This window comes from Nyctibius grandis, chromosome 14 (assembly GCF_013368605.1).
Source record: "Nyctibius grandis isolate bNycGra1 chromosome 14, bNycGra1.pri, whole genome shotgun sequence".
NCBI classification, from domain to species: domain Eukaryota; kingdom Metazoa; phylum Chordata; class Aves; order Nyctibiiformes; family Nyctibiidae; genus Nyctibius; species Nyctibius grandis.
In genome coordinates this window covers 8,297,584-8,323,124 of record NC_090671.1, presented here as the reverse complement: position 1 = coordinate 8,323,124, position 25,541 = coordinate 8,297,584, and the positions used below count along the sequence as shown (strand labels likewise).

Here is a 25,541-nt window from a genome sequence, read left to right as displayed (position 1 = left end):
GTGCCACTTTCCTTAGAAATAACATTAATAGATCACTCTTTCTTGCTTCTTACTATATCTCATGCAGATCTTGCATTTTACAATTTGTTTTTTTCCTCTGAGTTGTCATTTAAAATATATAACAGTGTAATACAATTCACAGTGCTCTTTATCATGCAAATCTCCCAAGGCACCTTAGAATAAAATCAATAAAATCAAAAAGAAAATGAACTTAGTTCAGCCATGTGTTGAATTAATTTTTTTTTTAAAGCAAAGCCAGGGGAGAAAGGCTTTTTTCACTTCCAGTATCTTTTGCTCTTCAGCTTTGTACTTCACCCCATTTTATTCGCGCAGCAGTCAGTGCCAAAACGTTGATGATATTTTCAGCTATCTCGTAGATGGTAGTAATGTTGATCGTGCTCCTTGCTCCCAGACCAGCTTTGATTCTGTAGAGGCCACTTGCCATTTTATCAGATAGTGAGGAGGAAAAGCTTATGCTGAAATAGGTTGACTGTTTGATATCAGTGGAGGGAGGGAAGGAAGCCATCAAATTAACTCATAAAAGCTTTATTTATGATGAATGGACTTTTTTTCACTGTCTGTCATTATCATCTTGTCTGTAACCCAGTGACCCTGATTATCGTGAAGCTGTTTACAAGGTTTAGGTTAATTGGATTTCTTTAACTATTTCCCAGAGCTGTGAGGAGCGCAAATACACTGCCGTGGAGTTCAAACAGCATAGTGCAACCTGGTTTGCAAGGAGATGGGCTTCTTCCAAGAGGAAGTCGTTTTATTTCATACTCAGTTAGTGCATAGCAGCATGTACCTATCATTTGGCATAATATAATATAACACCCTCTTTCATACGGATGTGTTCAGTTGCAACTTGTGTGTCCAGCACACAAATTACACTTTGCATGTTCAGCAAGAAATGAGCTTATTTTCAATGAGAGAGGCTTTGAAATGTGGGGTGTTTTTTTTCCTTCAGCTTGATAGCAGTTTCACTGGGTTTGTTTTTATATGAAGAATCATGGATAAAATAGCTGTGCATTGCATGGCTGCCTAAATAAACGAGACAGGGGGATATAGTTGGGTGAGATCAGGACAGTACTTGTATACGCTTTGCTTTCATCTTCTTAGGATGCATGCTTATTCTTTAATGGCACAACATTGCACCCTCCAGGTGCTCTGTGTAATTGCAGGTCTACAGATAACCGACTCGTTTTATGAGCTGTTTTTGTGAGCAAGCCTCCCTAAATTCTCCTTTAGTATTGCTCACCCTCTTTCTCCTCTTTCTTTTTCAGGCTTCTGTAGGCTCTGAGAAGCTGTTCTCCCCCGCAGCAAGTAAAGGTAAGTGATCTGGAGAAATGCTTTCCGTATCTTAGAGCAAGAGATTCGAGTTGTGAATCCGTATTGTGCAAATAGCAGGACATCAGTTTTGCCAGCACCTTTAATTTTGCCACGCGTGTTGTCATAAAGATCAGCTTTACAGGCTTGTGATGATTAAGTTAAAATTCAGAGCTGCATTGTCTCAGCGTGGGGTGGGACTTCTTCCCTACCAGTCAGATTTGTAACAAATGTCTTAGGGAGAGGGATTACTGACAAAGGAGAAGTCAGCCTTTACTGTAGGGGATATGCTTTTCCCTCTAATACAATCAAATCCTCATTTCTTTTAAACAAAGCAGTATTTCAGTGTTATCTGTATTATCCCTACAAGGGCTTGTGCATCCCTGTCCTGCTGGTGCACACAGAGTGTTTGTGTCTGTACGTCTGTTCTCCAAAGCGAGGTGGAAGGTCCTCGGCGCGTCGCGGGGTTTCGGCTCACAGCTCCCACTATTACTGTTAATTGAGAGTTACCTGTGGTATGTGCTGGGTGTTGCTAAGAGACTGCGCCGGTTCAGATTCCCCTTGGCAGGTACGGTGACATATCTCTAAATATGCCAAGCCCTCCTTTGAGGGCTCGGTACAGCCATAAAACAGGGCGACTCTGGTTTCGTGTGTTCCCGCGGATAATCTCACTGAGATGGGTTCTGGGCAAAAACAGTGAAGAAACAGCCTTGAAGGGCAAAGTGTGGTACGTGGTAGAAGGCATTGCGCTAGGAATGGTTCCACTGTGTCATGCGAGGGGGTTGGTGGTGTGGCTCTGAATGGATTGTCAGGACAGGTGGCTGTTCTGCAGCGTTCCCTGCATGGAGCTACAGAATAAGATCGGTTCAGAGCAATAATGAATACTAGGGATGTGCAAATACCCTGGAGAAGGGGAGATGAGGCCCATTAATAAAAAGTGATGAAATAACCTTCTTGCATTATTTCAAGAAGGCCAAGAAAGGAATAATTTGCAGTTGTGTAGGGGTGGGTGCTGGCCATGAAAAGGTGTTTTGGTGGTTGTGTGCTCCATCGCCTGGATCCAGGCCCAGTTTATAGCTGGGCTCTTCAGCAATGGTAAGTGTTAGGAGTTCTCTTTCTTTCCAAGCTTTGCAGATTTTCAATTCCAAATGTGGAAACCGATGACAAGCCCATTATGTTATTACATTTGCAGATATTTTTGCAAAAGTATGCAGCTTTATCTGGGGGAAGGAGGGAAGTTTACACAAATGGTGGGGAAGAGCATTTCTCTTCTCTCAGCCTTGGCTCGCTGATAAGGCAAACCAGATTGCCCATACGGCACTGCCTCAGCAAAACAAAAATCTTTCCATCCTGCATAAATGCATGGCACAGAGATCTGCTGGAGAGGCTTATGTTGAAGCGATAGCAGCTTTGTTGGCTCCTCGTCATGCTGAAGCCTGAGATCCCCCACCCCTTCATACCACGGAGCAGCTCAGCAACATGAGTTTTCAAAATACCTCCCTATCAGGAAGTTAAATGTGTGAATGGCTGTGAATTTGCTGTCTTGAAGTCTGTGTTCACGGCTGTTTATATCCCTGTAACTGTTCCTGTTTGGTTTACTGTGGGTGTAGACGTTGCCAGCTTTGGAAAGATGTGGGTTCAGATCATGATTTTTGGCTTGGACTCCTCCTTTACCCTGGCCCTGTACTGGTGGAGCCTTGCTGATCGGCGCGGGCTGCGATCGCGGGCAAGCTCTGCTCGGGGCTACCTCAGCGTTTGGCGCTTGCGTTGAGAGGTGAGAGAAATTTGTCCCAGCAAGATTTTGTGCAGAAACCCAAACAGCACTGAATTCTGCCCCTTGCCCTGTTACCACTCCCACAACGCAAGAGCCGGATTTGTCTCTCGCACATGCAAATGAACGCCGCTCCAGCGCGACCGGGTTCGGTGATGCCATATGGCCGGGAGAAAGTGACTTTCAAAGCGTTGCGCTTAAATTCCTTTTGTGAGATAAGAGCATTGATTTAAGGCCCGTGTTCTCCAGGACTGGAGCCACGGTGGCTGCGCGGGGAGGGGATTAGTTCAACACGGTTTCCTGATGGGCACACGCGCGTCATGGCACGTGCTTGTCCTCTCCCGTGGGCATTTGCACTATGCCCTTCTTTTGTAAACACTTGCGGCCTTTTTGGAGAGATATGAACTAGTAAATCTGCAGCGTCCATGCTGCAGCTTCTGTTGAAGGTAACCAGGCTTTTAAAACACAATGAAGTGGATTCATTGTCTGGTGCAACTCCCTCTGTTCCCACAAACTTTCCCTGGGGATGTGTTTGGCCCAGCGTATTTGTTGTATGCATCTGAGTTTATCAGCAGCTTAGCGGTGCAATTAAGATAGACGGGTTTCGCTTATTTGAAGCTGGAACAGCTGTAAAACGTAACCTTTGACCATATTTCACAGCTCCACAAAAGGCCTGAGGAGCAGCGTCTTTTGTCTGGGGCTCTCTGGGTAACATTTGTCTTCACCCCCTCCCTGCCGGGGCCACGACGGCAGCGATGCTCCTCCTTTTGACACCAGGTCATCTGCAACAACAGATGCACGGCGTAGATGTCCACTTCGGGGACCGGTCGCTATTATGCAGCAGAGAGAGGTGTCCTGACCCGGAGTGACCTCGGTAGTCACAGCTGTGAAATAGGCTGAATGGGGCACTTTGAGCTTCCAGGAGAAAAGGAGATTAAATCCTCTGTGTAAGGAAATAATAATTAAAAGTAAGAGCAGAGAATCCCTTATCTGCTATGCTGACAGGTCTTTGTTTTCTGACGCAGAAAAGCGTTTGTTTAGCCAACTTGTCGCTGCAGCGCAGAGTTACAAGGGCATTTGCTGCCGGGAGCCGGTTGTTACATCCTCCTGGTGAATAAATCGATAAACAAATAATAAAGTTCTGTTTGCTCTGTCATGCAGCTCCTTTCTCCCAGGAATCTCCCAGCCAGTTCTTTGCTTTTTCTGAAGGGCAAGTGCCATGCAGGGCAGGGAAGGCGTAGGCGAAAGCCGGATCCGTCCCCCTGTCTCCGCATGGGTGGATGAGGCAGAGGGAGTGATGGTGATGGATGGGAGAGCAGATGCGTTGTCGGTCTGGTGAGGTGAGAGGGACGTTCACCCCTGGGCTGCTGGAAGGACCTCCACTTGCCTGCTGTGATATTTTTAAGTGTATGGGGGTAGGGTAGTTTGTATTTTAAGGACTTGAGGGTTGCGTTCCTGCTGCTGGCTCCCTCCTGCAGTGGGCTTCCCTGATGGGTCTGGCTGGAGGTGGTTGAGCCTTCTCCCACCTCTCCTTGCTCCAGACCTGCTGTACGCCAGGGAAAGCTGGGGAAAGGTGGTACCTTTTCTACCACAATAATCTTGCAGCTGTGGCCCAGGAGACCTGCTGAGTCCCCAGCGTTTGAAGCCAGGGCCACTGCTGGGGTATGGGTGAAATAGGCATCTTAAAATAGATGTTTCCCAAATGGCTTTAGTGTTGGCCAAGGGCCCTAACAAGGAAAATCTCTGTCGCAGAGTAAGCGGAGGCTGGGCAGCAGCTAAGGTGTCTCCATTCCTAACCCCAGGCAGTCTGTGGGTGTGGAGGTGCTGCCTGCAAGATGGAAGGGGTGTCCAGGAGCCCCCAGGGCATCAGCTGAGATGCCCACGGAGGAGCCAGACTTGCACAGCCATGTCTGCCCTGCAGTCCCAGGGGGCACTGGGCAGGAGCGAGAGGACAAGGGCTTTGACGTTTGTTGAAGCCAAGTATGTTTCTCCTACCTTTGGATGAAAATCAAGCTGAACACAGAGGGAGCAGTGTAATCTGTCTGTCTGGGACCCAGCTCTGCTCTGGGCTGGTTGGGGCTCACTGAGCTCCCTGCCTCAATTTCCCCTTCCTCCAAAATGAAGACTAATGCTTGTCAGCCAAGTGCACTGAGAGACTTAATTAATTAATGTTTATCAAGCAATTTATCAAGAGATCCTTTTAATGAGAGATTCCATAAACAGTGCAAGGCTTCATTTTCTCAGCAATAATAAATGACAGTGAAAATAAGACTTATCCTTCCCCCACATGTGCACCCCCCAGGAAAAAAAGATTGCTTACCCTCCACTCTCTTCTCCCTGGGTTTCTAGACGGAGGGCTTTGAAGTGCTATCTTTCATCACGAACTGTACACATCCTCAAAGCTCTAAAGCTCACAGCCTGTGTCTTATCCCTCTGACAGGAGGGGAGGCAAGCTTTCTCGGTGTGCAGGTCGTGATTGTCAGCCATGGGATGCGCCGCAGCCGCCCGCCCTAGCGGGCTAATGCAGCTTATGGTTCTTTGAAGTTCCCTCCCTTTATTTTCTGTCCTCTTGACCACAAAACTGTGCCTTGGGCCAGCAAGAGAGATTTCTTGTTCAAGGATGACACTGAGCCCTGACATGCACATCTGAACCAGAGGAGAACCCTTGTTCCTCTGAGATCACTGCTCCATAATGCTGTTGCCTTAAGGGGACTGTCTCTCCTTTTTCTCTCCGCTGCTGCTTTTTTTTCTTAATTCAGCACTAAACTGTCACACTAAATCATTTTAAAAGCTGGAACTACAAAACCTCCAGTGTAGGACATGCTGTTAAAAACTGATGGTTATTACTGTGAGATAGGGTGAGAGGGGAAAGGAGGGGCACTGGCAGGATGGGAGGGCAGCAAGTCAGCTCTCCAGGAGGAACCTGTGAGTGCCCGGTGAAGCAGAAAACAACCTGAACGCAGCTGAGCTCAAAATAATGTGCTTGGCACAGGTTTGCAGCAGCACAGCTTAATGGCTGCTGAGCGCTGACAGGGGAATTGAGAGCCGGGTGTCTCCTGTGCTCACCGTACGGCTTGTGTGCTTTGCTCTGCCTCTGGTCCTGTCCCCCCATTGTCTGGGTCAGAGACTCGCTGCCTGGGCTGGGACAGCATCTCCTGTTGCCAAGCTCACCTCTCCTCCGGGGCCTCTGCCTCACTGTGCCGGGATGTAGAGCTTTCCATCGCAAAGAGGTCTGCACAGACACAGGGCAAACAAGTCTCACAGCGCCTGGTCAGGCAATTAGCTGTGTTTTACGTGAATGGAGGTCAGGAAAGATATCATAAATTTTTTCAGTTTTCTTGCATGGGGTCCACAGCAGGGTCTGAGATGCAGGAAAAGCAGAGACACATCCTATCTCTTGGTCTCAGTTTCATCCCCAGGTTCTGGTTACATTTTCATGAGGTCACTGTCTTGTGTGTGATTACCTGCACAGTCAGTGAACTTGAGGGGGATGATAATTTACAGCTGAATCTCTGGACAAGAGTCCACCATAATTACAGGCATGCAAAAACTATCACAGCAGCATCTGTAATAATAAATAAAATAAGTAATGCATTTATTTAGATAGCAACCACATTGCTATAATTTATAGTGCTCAGGATGCTCTGCAGCTGCTCTACTCCCCATGTTGCATCTCTTGTGATTTTATCACAGCCTTACAATATTCTGTGTTTTTCATTAAACCCTGGCCCTCAGAGGATAGTACAAAAATCTAAGCTTTAATTTCATTTTTTAAGCAAGACTTTAGTCTTCCTGGCTACAGAGAAGAGCCTGGAACTCTGATTCTTCTGTGCTTCAAAGCCAGCAGGTAGTCAAAAAGAAGCCCAAATACTTTGTTTTTAACCTCATTTTAAAGACGGTTTGTGATTTGTAAATGCTTGGGGGGTTGGCAATACTGGATACCCTGAACTACTGCTAAATCCAGCCTGTGAGCCCATCCCAGCATCCTCTTTTTGAAAAGTCCTATCTAATTTTGTCACTGCCTGGATGAGTGCATTAGCTTTCTTGCATATGTATATATATAATTATACAGTGGCCTGAGAAGGAGGAGGACTTTGATTTGCAAACAGTGTGGGTAACCGAGATAATCAGCCCAGTCACAGCCAGTTAGCCACATTTCAAAACAAAACCAAACTCAGAAAATAGTGCAGTAAGTGCAGTTTTCCAATCTTCCTGCAGTTTTCTGATTTTGCGGGCTCCGGAAAGCTCTCAGCCTTCTGTTTGGGAATGAGACTGTACTCACTGTCTCCCCTGTTAGCTACGTTACATGTATTTATTAGTAGTTCAGGATATAGCCATCCCTACCCATAGCAGCTCTCTGTGAAAATATGATGGACAAGAAGGAGAGACCATTCACCTTAACCACACTGTCCGTTTAACTTTGTAAAACTCAGCTGGACTGCAAAAGTGGGTAATTTATTAACTTCAACACAAATTGTGTGCTGTACGCCTCCCAAAGTTAGAGCTGCCTCGTGCACGCGGGCAGGTTTTGCTCGCCCCGTTTGCCGTGCAGTTTGCCCTGATGTCTCCCGGGTTGTCTCCCTCGAGTGAGCCAGCATAGAGCTCTCTTTGTAGCTTCAGGCTGCAGCCAAGAGAGTTGAAAAGTTGAATTATAAACATTTCCAGGCCTTCTGGTTGGTGTCTTGTGTTTTGTTATGTTATTTTAAGGATGTGGGGTATGTTGCTGCATTTCTGTCAGTGGGATTAGAATGAATAGGAGCAATACTGTAGGAGATAAAACGTGTTTAATTATTTATTTGAGTATTACAGACTGAAATTGCGTTTTGATTTAAAGCATCCAAGTCATGGATATGTTTTTGGAATAGAGAGAGGCACGCAGAAACACATATATGCACAATTACCTAGGGTAATGTAAGAAGTCTCTTTGCTCAACTGCCCTTCCTCTGCAGAATTTGTTCATTTCCTTAAAGATTTTAAATTTCAAATGCGGCTTTGTTAAGTATCATGGAAAGCTAACTGCATGCTGTGCCTTGCCCACCAAAATGTAAATAAAATAAATAAAGTCTTCGTTGTATAAATGTTATGAAGTGGGTGGTTTATTTTCTTTAATTATACTTTTTATTTAAAATAAACTATAAAAGCAAAATAGCATATATCCTGAATGGGCCAGCACAAACTCATATTGATTGAGTAGGCACATTCTAGCTTTTTTCAGTTCATGTGAAAGTAGATAAAAGGACCATCAAACTGTAAATCAGGAAAAAAAGAAAGAAAAAAAAAGAAAATCCTTCTGAATGTATGTAATAGTTTACATTGCCCATACTTTTAGAGCCTTTTTAGAGGCTGATTGAAAGATACCATCTTTTTACTCCTTGTTTATAGTTTGCTTATCTGTTTTCTTGAGTAGCAAAGGCCAAGCCAGTAAGCGTCTGCGGCATGTCCAGCTGCTGTCCCTGACTGGAGGGTGCTGGTGCAGGTTGTGTCTCAGCACCGAAGGATGCTGTACAGCGGTGATGGTAACAGCAGCAGTTGCAACCCCCACAGAGCTGTCAGGTCTTCTCGATTCTGCTTTTAAAATACCTCAGAGACATGTTTTATTCATGTCAGATTTTGTAAAGCTTCAGTTTCTTAGAAAATTAAACGCAGGGTATAAACCTGATTTGTATGACGGGCGCTGCGGTGCGGGGCGAGGGGAGCTGGCCGGACCTCTAGTACAGGGCTGAGCACACCGTGGCCACCACATCCCCATTGAAATCAGGCTTGCTCCTCACGAAGGAGAGCCCTCCTTCTCTGCAGCCCCCCTTGACCCGTGCCGGAGGTGTGCGCCAGGCTGTGCAAAGCCTGGGCTCGTGCTTTGTAAGCTCTCTGATGCCCCTTTCCGTGCCGCTCTCCACCCCGTGCTCTGTGTCCCTGTGCCGATGAAGCGGTTTGACAGATACCGATGGGCACCTGTCCTGTGCTGTGTAATAGCCCATTAGGGACTCCTGCAGACATGGTAACCCTGCGCTCGGGACAGGTCACAGGTACAGCCTGAGGATCAACAAGTAATTTGACGAGGCGGTGGGGGGTAAGGAGACTGGTGCAGGGGGGAGCTGGATCTGACCCCAGGTTGGCTTGTGTTTCCTTCTGGGCAATCAATGGGAGTGATCAATGAGACCAGGGCGTGCTGTTTAATTGCAAATGGATCTGGTTACTCTTTTGTGTGCGAGGCTGGAGGGGTCTGTAAGTCCCATCGAGGCCCCAGCGTCCAGCAGCAAGACTACAGGCAAAGAGGATGCTGGCAGCATCTCGCTGCTTCTCCCTCTCCTCTCGCCGCCCCCCCAGAGACCGAGGCCTTCCTCCTGGGACAGGGACGGGGCTGATGAGCAGGACCCCGCTGTCCCAGTCAGCCTGTGTGGCGAGCAGGAGTAGTTCATGCTGTGTTTCTGTATTTTTTTGTATTAGCTTCATTTGAAATCACTGCTGTAAGTGATGTAGCTCCCTGGTCTTGTCCCGTGGGAGGGGAAGACGGACCAGGTTCAGGGCTTGCACTCAGCCCGCAGGGTTCCTGCCCTTCTCTCCTTTAATAACGGCCCGCACCATGCACACACGTGCTCGCCGCTTCTCTCACCTCCGTGCTTCGCTGACCATCCTTCCTGCTAACAAGGGCTGAACACAGTTCCCTGTGGAGCCTGTTAATGTTGTTGCCGAGCTGCCCGGGGACTCGCAGCGTGAGGCTTTCCTTCCATCTCTGCTGCTCTGCTCTGTGCGCTCAGCCCTGGCTCCCGGGCTCGGTTCAGCCAGGTGAAGCCATACTGACTCCATTGACTTCACTAGATTTATTTGAGTTTACACCAAAGTATAAGAGAGCAGGTCTTGGCATGGTGTTTGTGTTTGCCTGTCTGTGTTCTGAAAAGGATGCTTGTTCTAGTTTGTTGGGTTTTTCTCCAAACAGTAAATATTTTCTTGTAAATGGCTGGGACAGAAAAGTGACTGCAGTGCTTTTAGTTCATTTATTTGCTTTAAATTGATGGCAAAGTCTTGCAGGAGGTAATAGGAAATTAAAAGCTTTCTATATTTTTTATAACCGTCCTGCAAAATTTATAGCAGAATTATATCCTCGCTATGGGATTCTGTCGGACAGTTCAAAAAGCCTGTGGAAAGGTTCTCGTTTGCCATTAAATTTTAAAAGTTATTGAAGTAATTTTTATGGAACCCTATTAAGTTTCTGAAGAAACATATTGGTTTCATCACTAATAAATTCTTTAAGGCTTATCCGTAAGGGAGTAGTCAGACTTCCAGATCTCTCTCCAATGAAGTGGACATTAACTTTTTGTGTGTTGGAGATATATTCTTAAAAGGTATCAGCAAGGTGAGCAGCAAAGCCAGGAAAACCTGATTGCACCCAAGTAAATCTTCTAGCACTGTGAGATGGTGGGTTCTTCGCCAGTCAGGCCACTAGAGTTTGGGTGGAGATTTTAGAAAAAAATGAGGTTTGGGGTTTTTTTTAAAGGTGAGGAAGAAGATTACAGATGGATCCATATAGATAACTCCCAGCGCAGGGGTTAAACTGAGACCCCAGCATGTGGGTCTGAGCACCATCGTGTTTGGGAGGGGTGCAGCCTGGAAGTCCCTGTTTCTCGGGCACTCCTGGTGCTTTCAAAATAATGTAAAATAACGTGTTCACTGTGCTTTGCCACTGCATCCAGAAAAGCACACGGAGGCTTCCTCCCAGTGAAAGGGAAGTATCAAGCTGGCTTTGTGCTTAACTTAGTGCTCACAAGCGCCTTTTGTATGTGAGCGCAGAGCCACCTGATGAAAAGCAAATGGGCTAGGAGGGAAATGAAATTGTGTAATTGCCAGTTTCCTTCAATTCCGCTCCCTCTCCCATTTTGCATAAAGGAGGCTATTTAAGTCTCAGCTGGAGTGAGGTTTGGTAATAAGCAGACATCTCTGAACCTGCATCTGCTGCTGGTGTCTGCTTAGTTTGTTCTGTATTTCCATACCCAGTATTGAGAGAGGTCTGTCTCCTGAACGCTCCCTGTCTCACAGCATGAAACCCATGCAAGAAGAGTTTGTCCCTTCGGGCCCATGAGTCCTTGTCCTTGTGCCATCTTGGGAAGTGTAGGACCAGGCAGCATCGCCAAAGATCACATTGGGGTTTGGAAACCCACCTCAGACTGCATTGGCTCTTGAATGTTAAACTGCAAAAGCGAAGCCAGAGCCTGCTCCCTGGGAAGCTGTCCACAAAGCAGGGTGGCAGAAAAGGGCCAGCCTTGTTGGATGAAGCAGCTAACATTTTAATTTTCTCAGTACTATGTGATTTGGCTTCCAGACAGCTAAGCTGTCCCCAGCCAGTTGCTTTCCTGCATGACTGGCCTTCTCTGGGCACAGTGAGAGGTGCTCACAGTGCAGGCTCTGCAGGGACAACCTTATTTAATACAGGCTTAATGGCTGGAGGAGGAAATTTACAGTGTGAACATTGAATGTTTATACAATAATGAACATTGTCATTATTTTTATTATTGAACCGGTCTTTAAAACTGAGCTAGAAACCTGAAACCAACAACTAGACTATGTCCATTACATTCTGTACTGATCGATTTAATAACCAAAGTGGAGCAGATTATTTTATACCTTTCATTGGATCAGCAAACAAATTGTCTGAGCATAATGTACCTTTTGGCCTGAAATATGTTTGCATTACAGGCCAGTCTCTGGACCCTTTATGTCATTCCAGCAGTACACGCTGTAAAGCAGCCTTAAGCAGACATCCAAGGACTCCGCGCTGATGGTGGCAGCGTAGTCAGCCAAGTTTAGTCCTGAGGCCAGGGCAGAAAAGGGCCTAACTGCAGTGGTTGTGAGCAGCAGAGCACCCTTTTGCAGGCCATGCAGGTGGGAGTAATTCAGAGACATTCTAAAGATACTTCAAATGGTGGTGTGAGCTGTACCAGGAACTTAGATGCCCCTGAGAGCCTGTGTCAGTCATCTCAAGACTGGTCCAGTGAGAAATGCTGCCTGGGCTACACTGCTTGCTGTCTGCCCAAGAATACCATTGTTTTAAACTAAGAAGAGACCAGCATGGCTACATCCAGACCCGAATTTGAAAATATTGCCGCAGACGCTCTCCTTTCCTCCCATCCCTTCCCCTCTTCTTCTGACAGTTGAAGAGGACTGGGTCCAGGTTTTTGGCTCAGACCCGTGCCTGCTGCATACATTTCCTCCACCAACTGGACACAACTATAAACCTCTTTCTGCATCATTTCCTGCAGGCCTGTACTAAACATGCCACCCAGGTGTCCCCGGGTAAAGCCACTTCTTGCTGAGTCTGCTTCTGTTGCTGCTGGCGGGCTTGCCTTTCCGTGCTCACGGCAGGACTCCCATCACAGGGTGTTAATTTTAAACAAACAAAGAGTGCATTTATTTGAGATTATTTGATCTGGGAGGGTCTTTCCCATCAGGTCATATCAGTTTCTCTTAAAAGGGAAGGATGGTTTTTGTTTTGTTTTATTTTCCCTTTTCCCCTCTTTTAATATGATCCCTGCAATTTTGTTTTCACTGAAATATTGACTGGCAGCATTGCAAATTGCCTACATGCAGACAGGAGCTTGCCAGCACTTTCTTACTCAGCTAGCCATCAAGGTTGTGGATTCCACCACAAGCAGTGCCAGGAAAGCTGTTGATCAAAAATATTCCTAACATCTGTGCGTCCTCTCCATCCAAATGAGATGTCGTTACATTCTCCTTTTCCCCACACTCCTTCCAAAGTGTTGCTTCAGACACCTAGAAAGCCCTGGTCGCAAATCATAAGCCGATCTCTGTTTGATTTGCAGCTCTGTTTCCAACTCTGTCGAAATCCAATATAAACTCTGCAGTGCCCTTCCCCCGGTCATAATACGTGAAAAATATCAGCCCGCAAGCGCAGAGCAGACAGGATGCGTTTCTTTGCCCCGTAACTCATTTGATCCAGATGCCATCCCCGTGCTGTCTGTAGCCGCTGTGGTCACAAGCCAACAAGAGGGTCCTGTGAGAGCGGTGGAGGCAGGACGCGGCTCGGAGCGGGCTCCCAGGCGTGCCTGAGGCCTCGCGCACACACACACTGCTGCCAGCGCAAGGAGGGGATGGGGGGCGGCGGGGGAAAAGCCTGATTTCCCTTCCACCCTCTTCCTACCACCACCACCAATTCACAAGCCAACTATTAAATAATTAACGTGCCCCGTGGGGCAGGAGGAATCAAAAGCTGTTGTGTTCCCAAGTTTTCTCTGGCTCCGAGAGGCACGGCTCGCTGTGTATTCTGGCACCTCGGAGCGGGTTTTCCTCCCTCCTTCGCCTCCCCCTTATTATCCCCTATGTGTGCTGGAGAGGGAAGTGGCGTTCCCAGCCCAGCGGGGGATGACTGTTATTTCAGACTAGCAACAGGGGAAAAGGAACAGCCTGTTGCCTGATTGATGTTTGTTTTTTGTGGACAGACACCAAAGGTTCATTAGAGACGGAAGGTTTGGGAGGAGGGGGCCGGCGGCGGGGGAGACACTCGCTCTTAAGGAACTATTGTACCCCTGTGCACTAACCTGGCTCTGCACTTTCTTTGACTTCTGTGAATGTCTCAGCTGTACCGTTTTGGCCCCGGCAACTTTAGGAAAATATACACGCCACAGAGGTTTCAGTGAAAGCTCTGCGATGAGGGGGTCAGGGGAAAAGGGAAGGGGAGGAGAGAACAATGCAGTAGGTTTTGCTGTAATTAACTTCAAATGTGCTGCTCATCTGTTCTCCTCGGGTTTCAAAGGGAACAAGGGGAGTTTGCAGGGCTTTTCCTACCACATCTGTGTCTTTCCAGAGGTGGGGATGGAAAGGCGTCTTTCCTTCCATCTGCGGGTTTGACCAGTCTGGCGACGCAGAGCGCTGAGTGCAGCACAAACTGATGCTGAAAATGACGTCATGTCCGGCAGTGGAGGAGGGGGAGAGGAGGGAAGGGTGTGGGGAGCTTCTCTTTGCACCATGTTGGGTAGATGAAGCTAGAGAGACTGAGGAATTGGGTATTGGGTAGAGCAGATTTCTCTGCAAAGAGTTAATGGAGCACATTCGTTTAAAAAATGGATGATGTTTGCTACTTCTGTTGGTCCTGAAAAGCTTCCAGGTTAGGGTGCAGGCGAACTGTGTGGTTACAAGGCTGTTAAAGATTTGTGTCAAACCCTCGCTTAATCTCCTGCTGACTTTGCACCTCTGAAAAGTCTCCCTTTGTGTAATTGTGTCAGGAACCAGTAAGTTAATATGGGACCTTTGGCATCTTGAATAGAAACAGTTCCTTCTGCTTGCTGCTTTTCAGATCTTATCTGTAGGACTGTGCTGTATGACACACGAAACAGGGGCTTGGCATCTGCTGTAGGGCATTGTCCTTGTGTCCTTTGCCTTCAGGTCTGAGTATCGATGAAGTCGCATGATTGCAGCAGTAAAGAGAAACTAAATGGGCCTGTGAGATTATTGACTATACTCCCCTCAACAAGATATCCAGATGCTAATTTGATAGCTCTATGAATCTTAGCCAGAAAAATCAGTGAAACAGAAACTTAAACTACTCTAAACTACTGTTAGTGCTTTAACAGCTCTGTTTTCAAATTGCTCTTTACTTAGAAGCTTGAACTGAACCCTGGAGTTGATGGATAATGACCTCTTGTTTAAACACGTGGCTACTTTATGATCCTTAGCTCTTAGAAAAACCAGCCTCAATATAGGGTGGTGAATATTTCTGAAGTTTGGCCGTAAGGAAAACATTTCTACAGCGTGACTGAAGAAAGTGTTCTCTTTTCTGGTCAAAAACTAATTCAGCGCAGCCACAACATGCTGAATATCCCAAAGGTATTGAGGTGGGCACCCGTTTGTGACACAGTCCTTCTCCAGGACGCCAGTGCTGGTATGTGACTCGTAGAGCTTGACTATATAGTGCTAAATGTTTCTGTGGTTCTTTGGAAGGTGTGTAAATACTGCAGTGGTGTTTCAGGCTCTGTAAAGGCATATGCTAGTTTTTGTAGACTTACAAATTAAATAGACTTTCTGGCACTGCTGCGGGTCTGGCTGCTGAAAAACTGTTCGGTGATAGCACGTCTCCAAACATACATGCAGACATCACCAGCTGCTGTGCATGGGGAGGGGTGATCACATGCATCTTGAAATGACTTCAGTGCAGGTTGTGAACACATGAAATTGATATGGAGAAACAAAGAAATGGGGAGAAGCCCAGAGCTCAAGAATGTGGCATAGCTGTAGAAGGCTGCAGGGACTTCAGGCCTCTTTCTCTCTAAATTACTTGTGGAGGAAAGGGAAGTCACATTTGGAGAATATTCAAGCCTACCACAACTCCCTCTTTGTGGAGAGAAACCCATATGAGAAAGGAGGGAGATCTGAGTCAAGTCCAGGTTTAATTTCCTGGTCCTCCTCCATAGGAAGAAATACCCCTCCCATTTAACTCTTGAACAAACAACTGCATTGGCCACATCATAGCAAAGCACCCCTTAGATCACATCTAGATAAACCTGGACTCCAGCATTTGTGCTTCTCCATGGATGTTTCTGTACCTTGTGCTTGCCAACTAATACAGAAAAGGAGCAGTACCTGAGGTCTCCGCAGAAAGCACATCTATTCCTCTGCCTCCTTTGCTCGTAGCTGCATTGGGGACCATATCCTAATTCCCTGCACACAGGGAGCAGCCATAACAGCACTTTGGAGCACGGCAGGGGTGCTTTGAATTCTCGCTCTTGAGTCTTGGCCATGCCTTTCCAGCTTGTCACCTCTCCCTTCTTCAGTTTTGACAATAAGGGAAGAAGAAAGGCGGACAGCACAGCTGGAGAGGGGAGGTGGGGAGTGAGCTGCTGTCCCAGGGCTGCAGTTCTTTCCCTACCTTCTAGGAGAGCTGCTGTCTCAAAGTACCACACAGCAAACCCAGCTTTTGCCAGTCGTGCCCTGGGGGTCCTTTCCTAGTTAGGCTTTTTTACATGTCAATTATAACGCAAGAGATTAAAGTATATCGTTAGCCTCAATATATTATGATGTTTCTCTCCGAGACTGAGGATCGGAAAGTTATTGTAGAGGAGGGTTTTGTTAAAGAATAAAAGCAAAGCCCCAGGGATGGTTCTGCAGGTCCGGCTTTTTGATCTAGCACAAAACTTCGTTCAAATATTGGATGGTTTCTGTATGTTGGAGAAGATAGAGGCTTCTGCTGGTGTTGTAAAGCTAGATCTCAAAATCCAGGCAGAAGACAGGCTCAGCCCCTAGCCTGGCCCATCAGGCTCTGGGACTGATAACAGTGTTCCTAAAATCCCCCAAAAAGCAGGCAGAGCCAGCCCACCCCTTGGCATCCCGGGAGGCGGAGGGTGCAGGGGCATGGGGGCAGTTTATTCTCTGTGTCCCGCAGCTCCGGTGCTGGGGCACCGAGGGAGCCACCGAAGCACACAGGAGCAGCAGGTGTGCCTGCCATCCGAGTGACTCCGCAGGTGCTTAATAAAACCGCGGGAATCAGAATTTTCTTCTCTTTTTATTAGTTACAAATTATTTTTCTCTCCTTTAAAGGATTCCCACCACCTGTTCTGTCAGCCAACGAGGTTTGCTTTCGAAGCCCATCTTGCTCTTAAAAAGGGAGAAGGGAGGGCTGGGGCAGTGCGGGAGCCTTGAGCCGCTGAGAGTTTGCCTTTGGAGATTCACAAGGGATGAGCAGGAACAGGGAATGCTGTAGGGAGGTATAAATGAGGCCCTTTTGTTTCTCCTTGTAGAGCATAAAAATGCCCAAGGCATGAATACTCTGTTCAGATTACTCTTGAACATTTAAATGCCTGTTCTGGTAATTTATAAAATGAAGGGGTGGGAAATTCCTTACAACAGGAAGAAGAGGGAGACCTTTACCGGCATCCAGTGCTGGTAACAGGGGAGTTGCTCTGTGCTGCTATGGGAAGAGGGGGAGAAGGTGGATTTATCTTGTGGCTGCAGCAAAGCTTTAGTCCCTGGAGATGCGGTGTGGCATCAGAGAGGACGACTGCTCCCTCCGTGCCTTTTTCCTCCTTTCGTGATGGGGAATATCCCTGCCACTCTAGGTTGTGTTTGGCCTTAGAAGAGGCTGGGATTTCCCAGAAACATGGGACACCTAGCATGGGGGAAATCTGGCTTTGGTTTTAATGAATTAATGGAAAGAACTGTGCTCATTTAGAGCCGCTGCTCCAAGCCTCCAGCAGCCTGACAGCTCTGGGGAGCGCAGGGTCTGGGGAACAGCCCAGCTCCGAGCCAGCCTGCCTGCACAACAAAGGGCTGGGGAGACGTTTTTTAAAAGCACAGAAACACCTACTGTGTGCAAGGGGTTATTCCATAATTTTCCTTGCTTCCCATGTCTCTATATGAAATAATGTGTGCTCTGTCCTTCCCGGCCTCATTTCTGTTTGTGGAGTGATCATAAAGTAGGGTGTGATAGTCCGGTCATTCCCATTAGCCATGAGCATGGCTTGTAAGAAAACCACTATTGTTTGCGTTTTTCACGTGACAGTTATCCCACTGTGAGGTCCCAAAAACCCAGCATGGACCAGTGTTACCGTTTCCCATCTTCTGGGAACAAGCACATGCCACTGTGTAAGATGAAGAGATGCTGTTGCAATTTGGGTAGATACCCAAGACGACCAAAATGGATATGGCTGGGAAGGTAAGAAGGCAGGGCAGAGGGATGAGGATGCTGCACGGTGTTACATGCACAGCAGCCCAGCCGGACAGGTTTGCTCTCTTCTGCAATGCAGTGTCCCAGTCCTGCATTGGTCTGGCATAAGGGACCTGGGGCCTCCAGCTTCATCTGTGGGGCTGTTACAGTTGCATCTGAGAGCTGTACAGGGTTTGCCATTTGTCTTCTGGTTATGGCAGAAAATTAGTGGAAAGGCAGAATGCTAGATTTAGGATTAGTATCCTTACTTCAAGCCAAGGGAACTGAGACCTGTTAGAAACTGATGCCCCTTACATTTTGTCTGTAACTGCGCTTATGTATCTGTGTAGGTTCTCCACTATTGATAGTGCAAAGTGAATATAAGTCAATTCACTGTTAGCATGAGGAATCAGGAGGATGGTGTGGATTTTATTACTTTCAGATATTTGGGCTAGAGGCTGTCATGCTGTCAGAGCTGAATCAAACTCTCAGCCAGTTTGCACGCAACATATGTGACAGATTTTGCAAATGAATATGTTAATGTGGGAGGAGGTGGTTCCCTGAAACTAACCGCTGGCAGTTTGAAGTGTTGTCCTCAAAAACAAAACCATATTGTGTCCTCAAAAACAAAACCAGTGGCACCAGAACTTGGATTCTGCCCATTGAGAGATGAGACATTTCATTTGTAATCATGGGCTTGATTAACCGTTTGGGGTCCATTAGAACAAATGCATTTCTTAAAAGAAAGAATCCCATCCCTGCAAGGATCTAGTATGTAATCTCCAGTTAGTTTAATATGAGTAAAGGTGCCTCAAACCATTGCTGGAAGACTGAGTTGAGGACCTGCATTGTCGCTACCACTCTCTTCGTGAGCCTTTTTGGTGCGGAAGCTGTAAATTGCTTCTAACTGTGCTGAGATTTCCTATCAGTTGCAAATACTTACTATTTATGAGCCCTGCCTTGTGTAGAGGGCAGCACTCCTCCAGCTTGTGTGATCTGGAGTTGATGGGGAGCAGGTGGCTCTGGGTAGAGATATGAAGGCTCAATTCCGACTTCACAGAGAACTGCTTGCAGGGAAATACAGATATAATGAGTGAAAGATGTTGTCTGCTGTGCTAATGTGGAGTGGAAACTCTGAAGAATCAGCTTGAACCCCACTTTCCCGATCTAATGTGCAAGAATCTGGAATTACAGGAATTTGCCAAACCCAAGTTGCTGCTTAGCACTGGGCTTCTGCTTGTTTGTGTTTCTGCTGTTTGGAAAAATGGTGACATAGAAAGGACTTGAAGGAAAAACTTACAGTGAGTTCAATAGGATTGTTGGTACACATGGCAAACATGTGAAAACAAGAATATGAATTATGCAGCAATTACTGTCTTGGAAAAGTATCTGCAGGCTAAGCCCAGATACTTGTCTCTTTCTTTCACCCAATACTGAAATAAAAATGTGCAGCAGTTTTGTCTGAAATAATTCCTGTGATTATCCTTACAGATGTCTGAGTCTGTGCTTGTTTGCTGCCTAAGATGGAGGTTAGTACTGTGGCAGCGCCTTCCCGGTTCCAGCTCGGAGGGTAATGTGGGGATTGTGAGTTGTGGCTTTGCCTGGGAGGCGGGAGAGGACAGTGCTGTGTGCTGCTGGGGCTCCTAGCACACCCCAGCACCAAGGAAGCCAAATACATCGGTTAGTAGGGCAGTGAATGGCCTACTAACGGCTCTCCCTCACTGCAGTGAATAGTCCTCGTGCATGTCTGCATCACAGGTGTCTTCCATGGCCTTGACAACCTGCAGCTGAAGGTACCGCTTCCATCCAACAGCCTTGTCGAAATTGTTGTGCTTACGCGTAACAGTCATTGCAGGGCCACTACAGGGGATGTAAAGGGACTCCAAGGAGTCAGCGGGAAGAGGAGTGTAGAGCAAGCATGTGGGTTTGCAGGTCTTGAGTTGTTGTTTCAGGCTTTGCACATTCAGGCTGGCATCGCAGCAGTCCATGCAGCCTTGCACCACCAGCACCCTCCAGCCTTGTAAGATTTCTTTCCACAGCCATCAACCCTCATGCAAGAAGAAATTCAAGAGTACCTTTTCATTAGTAAGGTGTGATTCCATTGCAATGCACAATACAATGTTCCTCTGTTAGATCTTATTAGATGCCAGATCTTAAATTATCCTCAAGAATATCTGGCACCAAAGTATTTCCAAAATTTCTACTGCCCGTTGAAGAATTCACACTTCATCAGAGGAGAGTGCTGGAAGGAGCTTTGCAGCTGCATTTCACACTCTCTGAGATCATGCTGAAGGAGTTTACCTTCTGCAGTGCAGTGAAGTACTCTTTTTCTTTTCCCTATGGCATACCAAGCCACTCTTCCTCTTTTGAAGGAAAAGCCAACCCTCCCTCACATTTTCCTTCTTGAGCACGCTGGGAAGCTGAACTTCACATGCTGTTGCAGTCTGGAAGTTTGTCCCCTGTTGAGCCAGGTGAGACGGAAAAGGTTTTTCCACAGGTTTTGATGCAACATCTTCCAATATGGGGAGTGGAAACACAATCACAGTTTCTCAAGGACTGAGAAGTTAGAAACTCAAGAAAAGTTCCTCTGTCGTAAAACTTTTATTACCAGTAGCTAATACATGTGATTCAGCACCCCATGTGCAACAGTCCACTTTTCTTTGTCTTTGTAGTGGGTGTGTTTAAAGGAAGAGTGGATTTTTTCAGTCTTAAAAAGCAAAAGGCCATCTGTGGCTTCCTAATGCTGTTTACAAACCTTTTTTTGCCTGTGCTGTGCTTGTCGGTAGCTGTATTTATTCATTGCTCACTCTGTGAATTAAAACGTTGAGGCAGCTCCTGACATGCTTCTTCCAGTGCATCCTTTTGGAGTGAGTATTTGGTTGCCATAGGGACCAAATCCAAAGGGCACACACCATTCAAGTAAATGTTCCCTGGTTAACAACTTGCAGCTTGTCCCTTAAATATTTTAATTATCCATGATGCAACTTGAAATGTTGTCGAATGTATTCAGTCTGTTAATTTCAGTATCTCAATTTTTCTTAAGATGCCATTACAGCAGCTTTAGAGCTGGATTTTGACCATGCAAATAGGAGTGAGGTGGGAGACCTTATTGCTCCTGTGCTTGCAGGAAAATCTCTTCCAGTTTTTCTTTGTCTTGACCCTAGATCCTCAACGAAGTTAATGGAAAGAGGTACTACTGCATAACTGCCAGCGGAGTGGAGGCAATTTGGTAACAGCTAAATGTGTTGTTTTAGAGTAGTAATGTGCTGCTACTAAATCTAAGGGAAGGATATGCCTGGAAGATGCTTCCTTGAGCCTGGGAGTAGGGAGGGAGGGCAGTGGAAGGCTGCAGGGTATGGGGAGCTGCTGCTTGGAAAGCGATGGCCCCACTTGGCAAGCACTGAATCTCAAGCGTTGTTTTCCCAAATTATAAGCATATTAGCACTAATGTGACAGCAGTTACTGAACTATGAGGGCTGGACTTAACAAATAAGTAAGATGGGATTTTGCTGATTTGTGCATGGTCAATTACTCCTTCCAGTTCCTGTTCAGCAGAGACCAAGTCACCTTGCAGCAGAACTTCCCATTCTTACAACTCCGGCCATAACATCGGGTGTGCAAGTTAGTCAAGTTACTGTGATGGTTTCTAAACAGTTCTGTTTGCAACCTTTTTATATCTTTCAGTTCTGACTTTCCTGGGCCAGAAAAGCAGCTTTGGCACTTCAAATACTGATTGCACACAGGCACAATGGGTCCTTTTCTGCAGTCTGCTGACATCTAGCAAAGACTGCTGCAGACTTACATGCATTAGAAATGATTACTGCTGTCTTTGTTATCCCTGAAAATTTAAATGGCAGAGTTTAACACAGAGCCTCCTAAATAAGGTATGATGTGCTGAAACAGTGGGTCTGGCAGACACAAAGCATGTGGGGAATGGGCAGGTTTTGTGGCTCCTTAGCTTTAGCACAGCTCTACAGGTGAGCTTCCTTCCATGGCATCTTCAGGCCTCTACACCAGAGCCACAAGCTCACTTTGCAGCCGTGTTTCCTGCACATCCCTCTCACCTGCTCCTGTAGATGATGTTCACCAGCTTCCTGGGCTGCACGGCTGGCTTGATGCCCCCGTTATTTCCATGAAACAGAATCTGCCTCTAGGAGAACCTGCAGTAGCCTTCAGCTGAAACACTGTTCGCTCTTGGTGATGTTAGCTGAAGTTTGGTGGCCTTCCTTGCTTTATGCTTGGAACTGAGGAGGCCAGGTCCATCACAGATGCTTTCAAGCTCTCCCTCCCGTTTGTAAAAGCCACTTGTGTGGCTGGCAGTGGAAAGCCATGGTGAGAACCCAGCATTGGCGCTGCCCCTCTGCCTGCTTGTTTTCTTGCATTGCCTGATTTGGTGTCATTTTTTTTCCATGCGTATGCTGAGCCTTGGCCCAGGCTGTTTCGACATACCCAACAGTGAGCCAGCGAGGGCAGGAAGCAGTAATGTGACCCGTCGTAGACAGGAGTCAGTGCCTGCGGCCTGAAGGGTAGGGTATGAACTCGTCTTGATTAGCTTCAGTGGGGCGGGTCCATCACCACTTAATTGGCTGCCAATAGCTTCCTTAATGAAGGATGATGGATGGTGCTCAGGGGCCTGCTTGAAGGGGCCAGCAGATCAGAAGCGAGGATGTGTGCAGAAATACGGCTCTGACCTGGAGAGGACATAGGAGCTAGGCAGCACAGCGGCACTCGGAGAGCCTGAGCGCGGGCACGTCCTCTTTTCCTTCCATCAGGACAAGCATCAGTTATCTTCCAAGGCAGAGATGGGAATTTCTGTGACCCTGCGTTCGCTTGGCTGGTTCGGGTAATCGTCTCCTGTTCCCAGCAGAGATGATCTGGTGTTTAAGAATGTTCTTTCTTGCCCTTTTCTGGTTTTGGTTAGTGAGTGTGCTTTCTCAGCCAGCCATTGACTTAACTTCTCCAGGCTGGAAGGTCTGAAAGGTCATTCGCACTCCTTCGGAACAGTCTCACTTTCTGATTTTACTTTAAATGATTCTTTGGGAGTTTGGAGTTCTCTGATGTCATTTAAAAAAAAAAAATCAAAACCTTCATAAGACTCCGGATGAAACAAAATTGTTGTCTTAGCCCACACAGGGTATTATGCAGCCTGGCAGATCCCTTCCGTGTAGCAATAAGAAAAGGATTTGGCATTTAACCTCTTGAAATTAAACCAGAGTGTGAACTTCAATAGTTCAATCTTATCAGGGCTTTGCTAGAATAACAAATTGTGAAAAAATGTAATCATGTCTCCAATGTGACCTTGGCAGATCTGCCTCTGTGATGTGAGAGAGATTAGGTAACTCTAAGCAGATGTCTGTTTATTTTGAAAATAATAGTTATAAAATCTTTTTTTTCGACGGTTTGTTTGCACTGCCTGTGAAAGATGTGACAGAGAGAATTGTGGTCTGCATGGAGCTCTCAGTAACAAGCTGCTCTATTATGCTGAGCAGTAATTGCTCTTGGAGGTTTGAGTTATTGATCTATTGGTGGGGGTTCAATTTCAGCATAAAGACCTGTGTTCATGATTTAATTGGAGTGATTAATAACTCACGCGCAGGCTAGATGGGAATCGATACGGATTTCAAACAGCAAAAGTAGTACATTTTCTCCTGTAATGTAGTAGTTGATGGTTTATTATTTGCCCTTGTTTGACTAATTAAAATTGTAAGATTCCTTGGTATATAGCAGTTTTGTCTGTTTAAAAGCTTACATCTGGAGTAGAGTATTCGTGCTCCCTTTCATGTTGGGGGGATGTCTTTCTAATAGCTTATTTACCTTACTGCTTGTCTGTCACTTACTCATTAGGTGTACAATATGCCATCACATATTAAAAAAAAACAGAACAATTGAAGACAAAAACACCTTTAGGACGTAACTACAAGAAGCTTTAGTAATGTTTGGTGGCCAGGGCACTGGAGTGGCTCCTACGTCACTGGTTTTTAGGCATCTGGCATCTGCTTAGGAGCAGCGCTGAAGAGATTTAACCCTGCAGCGTTTCATCCACCATTATAGCCCTAGATTAAAAGCATGTATGAAACTTTCAATCTCATTACAACGCCAGCATCCACAGTAGGTGCTTTAGCTGCAAATCTAGTTTCAGCTTTGCATTGAAATGTTGCCAGAAGCAGCATTGCTAGGAAAATGCAGTGTGACTGACTTCGGGGGGATTTGAATGGTGATCCTCCTTCTTTATGCTCTGGCCCCAATCCTTGTGTTTGGCACCCATTTTCATTCAACTCCTGCAGCTTTGGAGTGTCGTCATGCATGCTTACAGCTAACATGCCTGGATAGAGCATGGAAAGCTCCCAAATCTCGAGGAATAAAACATCCCATTAAAGAACCATAAAGCAGCAAATCAGCGTCAAGTCCATAGGTCTTAATGCTTGTTGCTCTCAGTTTCTAGGGGAGGGGATGAAATCCTTCTGTGCTGCAAGCTTTCTCAACAAAGACTCTTAACTACGTAGCTGGCTAAGGAAAACATTTAGCATAGTGGTTTCAAATCTTCTTTTTGATTTGCAGAGTCCAATTAGCTTTCTAGTGGAAGTGCAGATTCCTATGTGGCAAATTAATCCTAATGACAATAGACCTTTTTGATTAACATTCACAGACATCTTGGTATGTATGTGAGCCACAAACTGCAAACACTGATCTGGATGGAAGTGTTTTAATTTTAAATAAATGTTTATTTAGGAAATCTCTCTTACTGGTCCTGAAAGCACTGGAGTAAATCTAAATTTGCCATGCTTGAGTTTTCAGTTGAGTGAGAATCTGCAACCATACTGAGAGTGTAAGGAACCGGGCTGGAGTGGTGGGTGCGGAGTCTTGGAGGTAGTCGGGGCATCCTGAAGCCGTCGGCTGCATCAGCATCTCTGGGGGGTGGTGACCGATAGACAGACCCAGCGCTGGGGAGGGCCCAGGGACGTGTCCATGCGGGTGTAAGAGGAGAGAGGAGCTGATTCTGCTCCGGTGTGCTCCTCACGTGAAAATCGTGGAGCACATCAACCCATCACTCTCGGGAGTCGCTGGCTTTGTGTTAAAAATGTGAGATGCTTTCCTTGTCATGACATTATGAAAATGACTTGAAGATATTTTGCTTTTAAACTTGGGTGCTTCAGAAAGGGGCGGGGGGGAGGCACCCTTGGAAGTTAATTCTGAGGACCAAGCTGACAGCTTTTTGCCACTGTTGCTTTCTTCTAGGTTGAAAAGCTGAAGGCTTGTTACAGCCCCAGCGTACAGCAATCTAGCAGGTTAAATGACTTGGGCAACACAGTTTATTAAAACTGGCAAGTGCTCGCTCCAGTTCTCTTCCTGATAGTCAAGGCTGTCTGGGAGAGTAATTGATAGTGGCAGCTGTTCGGAGGGTGTTTCAGATTGCAGCGAGACAATTTGACTTGACAGACAGCTCTGTATAAATGAACTGAGTGATAGGGGCCGAATCCAGACTGGGCTGCAGAAGGAGCTTCCCACCGAAAGCCACCATGGCGCTGGGTCACGGGGGACAGGCTGGGGGAGACGCACCAGGAGCGCAGACCGGCTCCCCAACACACCAGTGCGGGTTCAGAGCCAGGCGTGAGGGTTGTGCTTATACCCGACTTGCTTTCCTCTGTGAGAAACACTGCTGTTATTTGTGGAAAATCCACCAGAGGCCTGTGATGTTCTGAGGAGCCTGTGTCACGAAAGAACATTTTTTGACGTGACCTAACGAGTGCGGTACGCCGCTGTCATGATGGAAATTTGGCCTTTACTTTGCGATAACGTTAA

The 25,541-nt window shown here is 46.6% G+C and overlaps 1 protein-coding gene across 17 annotated transcripts in view; it reads left to right on the top strand.

Moving 5' to 3' along the window:
- Positions 1-25,541, top strand: part of FBRSL1 (fibrosin like 1) — a 546,044-nt gene that overhangs the window by 487,779 nt on the left and 32,724 nt on the right. For all 17 annotated transcript variants that reach the window (XM_068412713.1, XM_068412724.1, XM_068412719.1 and 14 more), the window contains one exon: positions 1,284-1,329. In XM_068412713.1, coding sequence (XP_068268814.1) covers positions 1,284-1,329 — 46 coding nt within the window. The remainder of the gene's footprint in view (positions 1-1,283; positions 1,330-25,541) is intronic.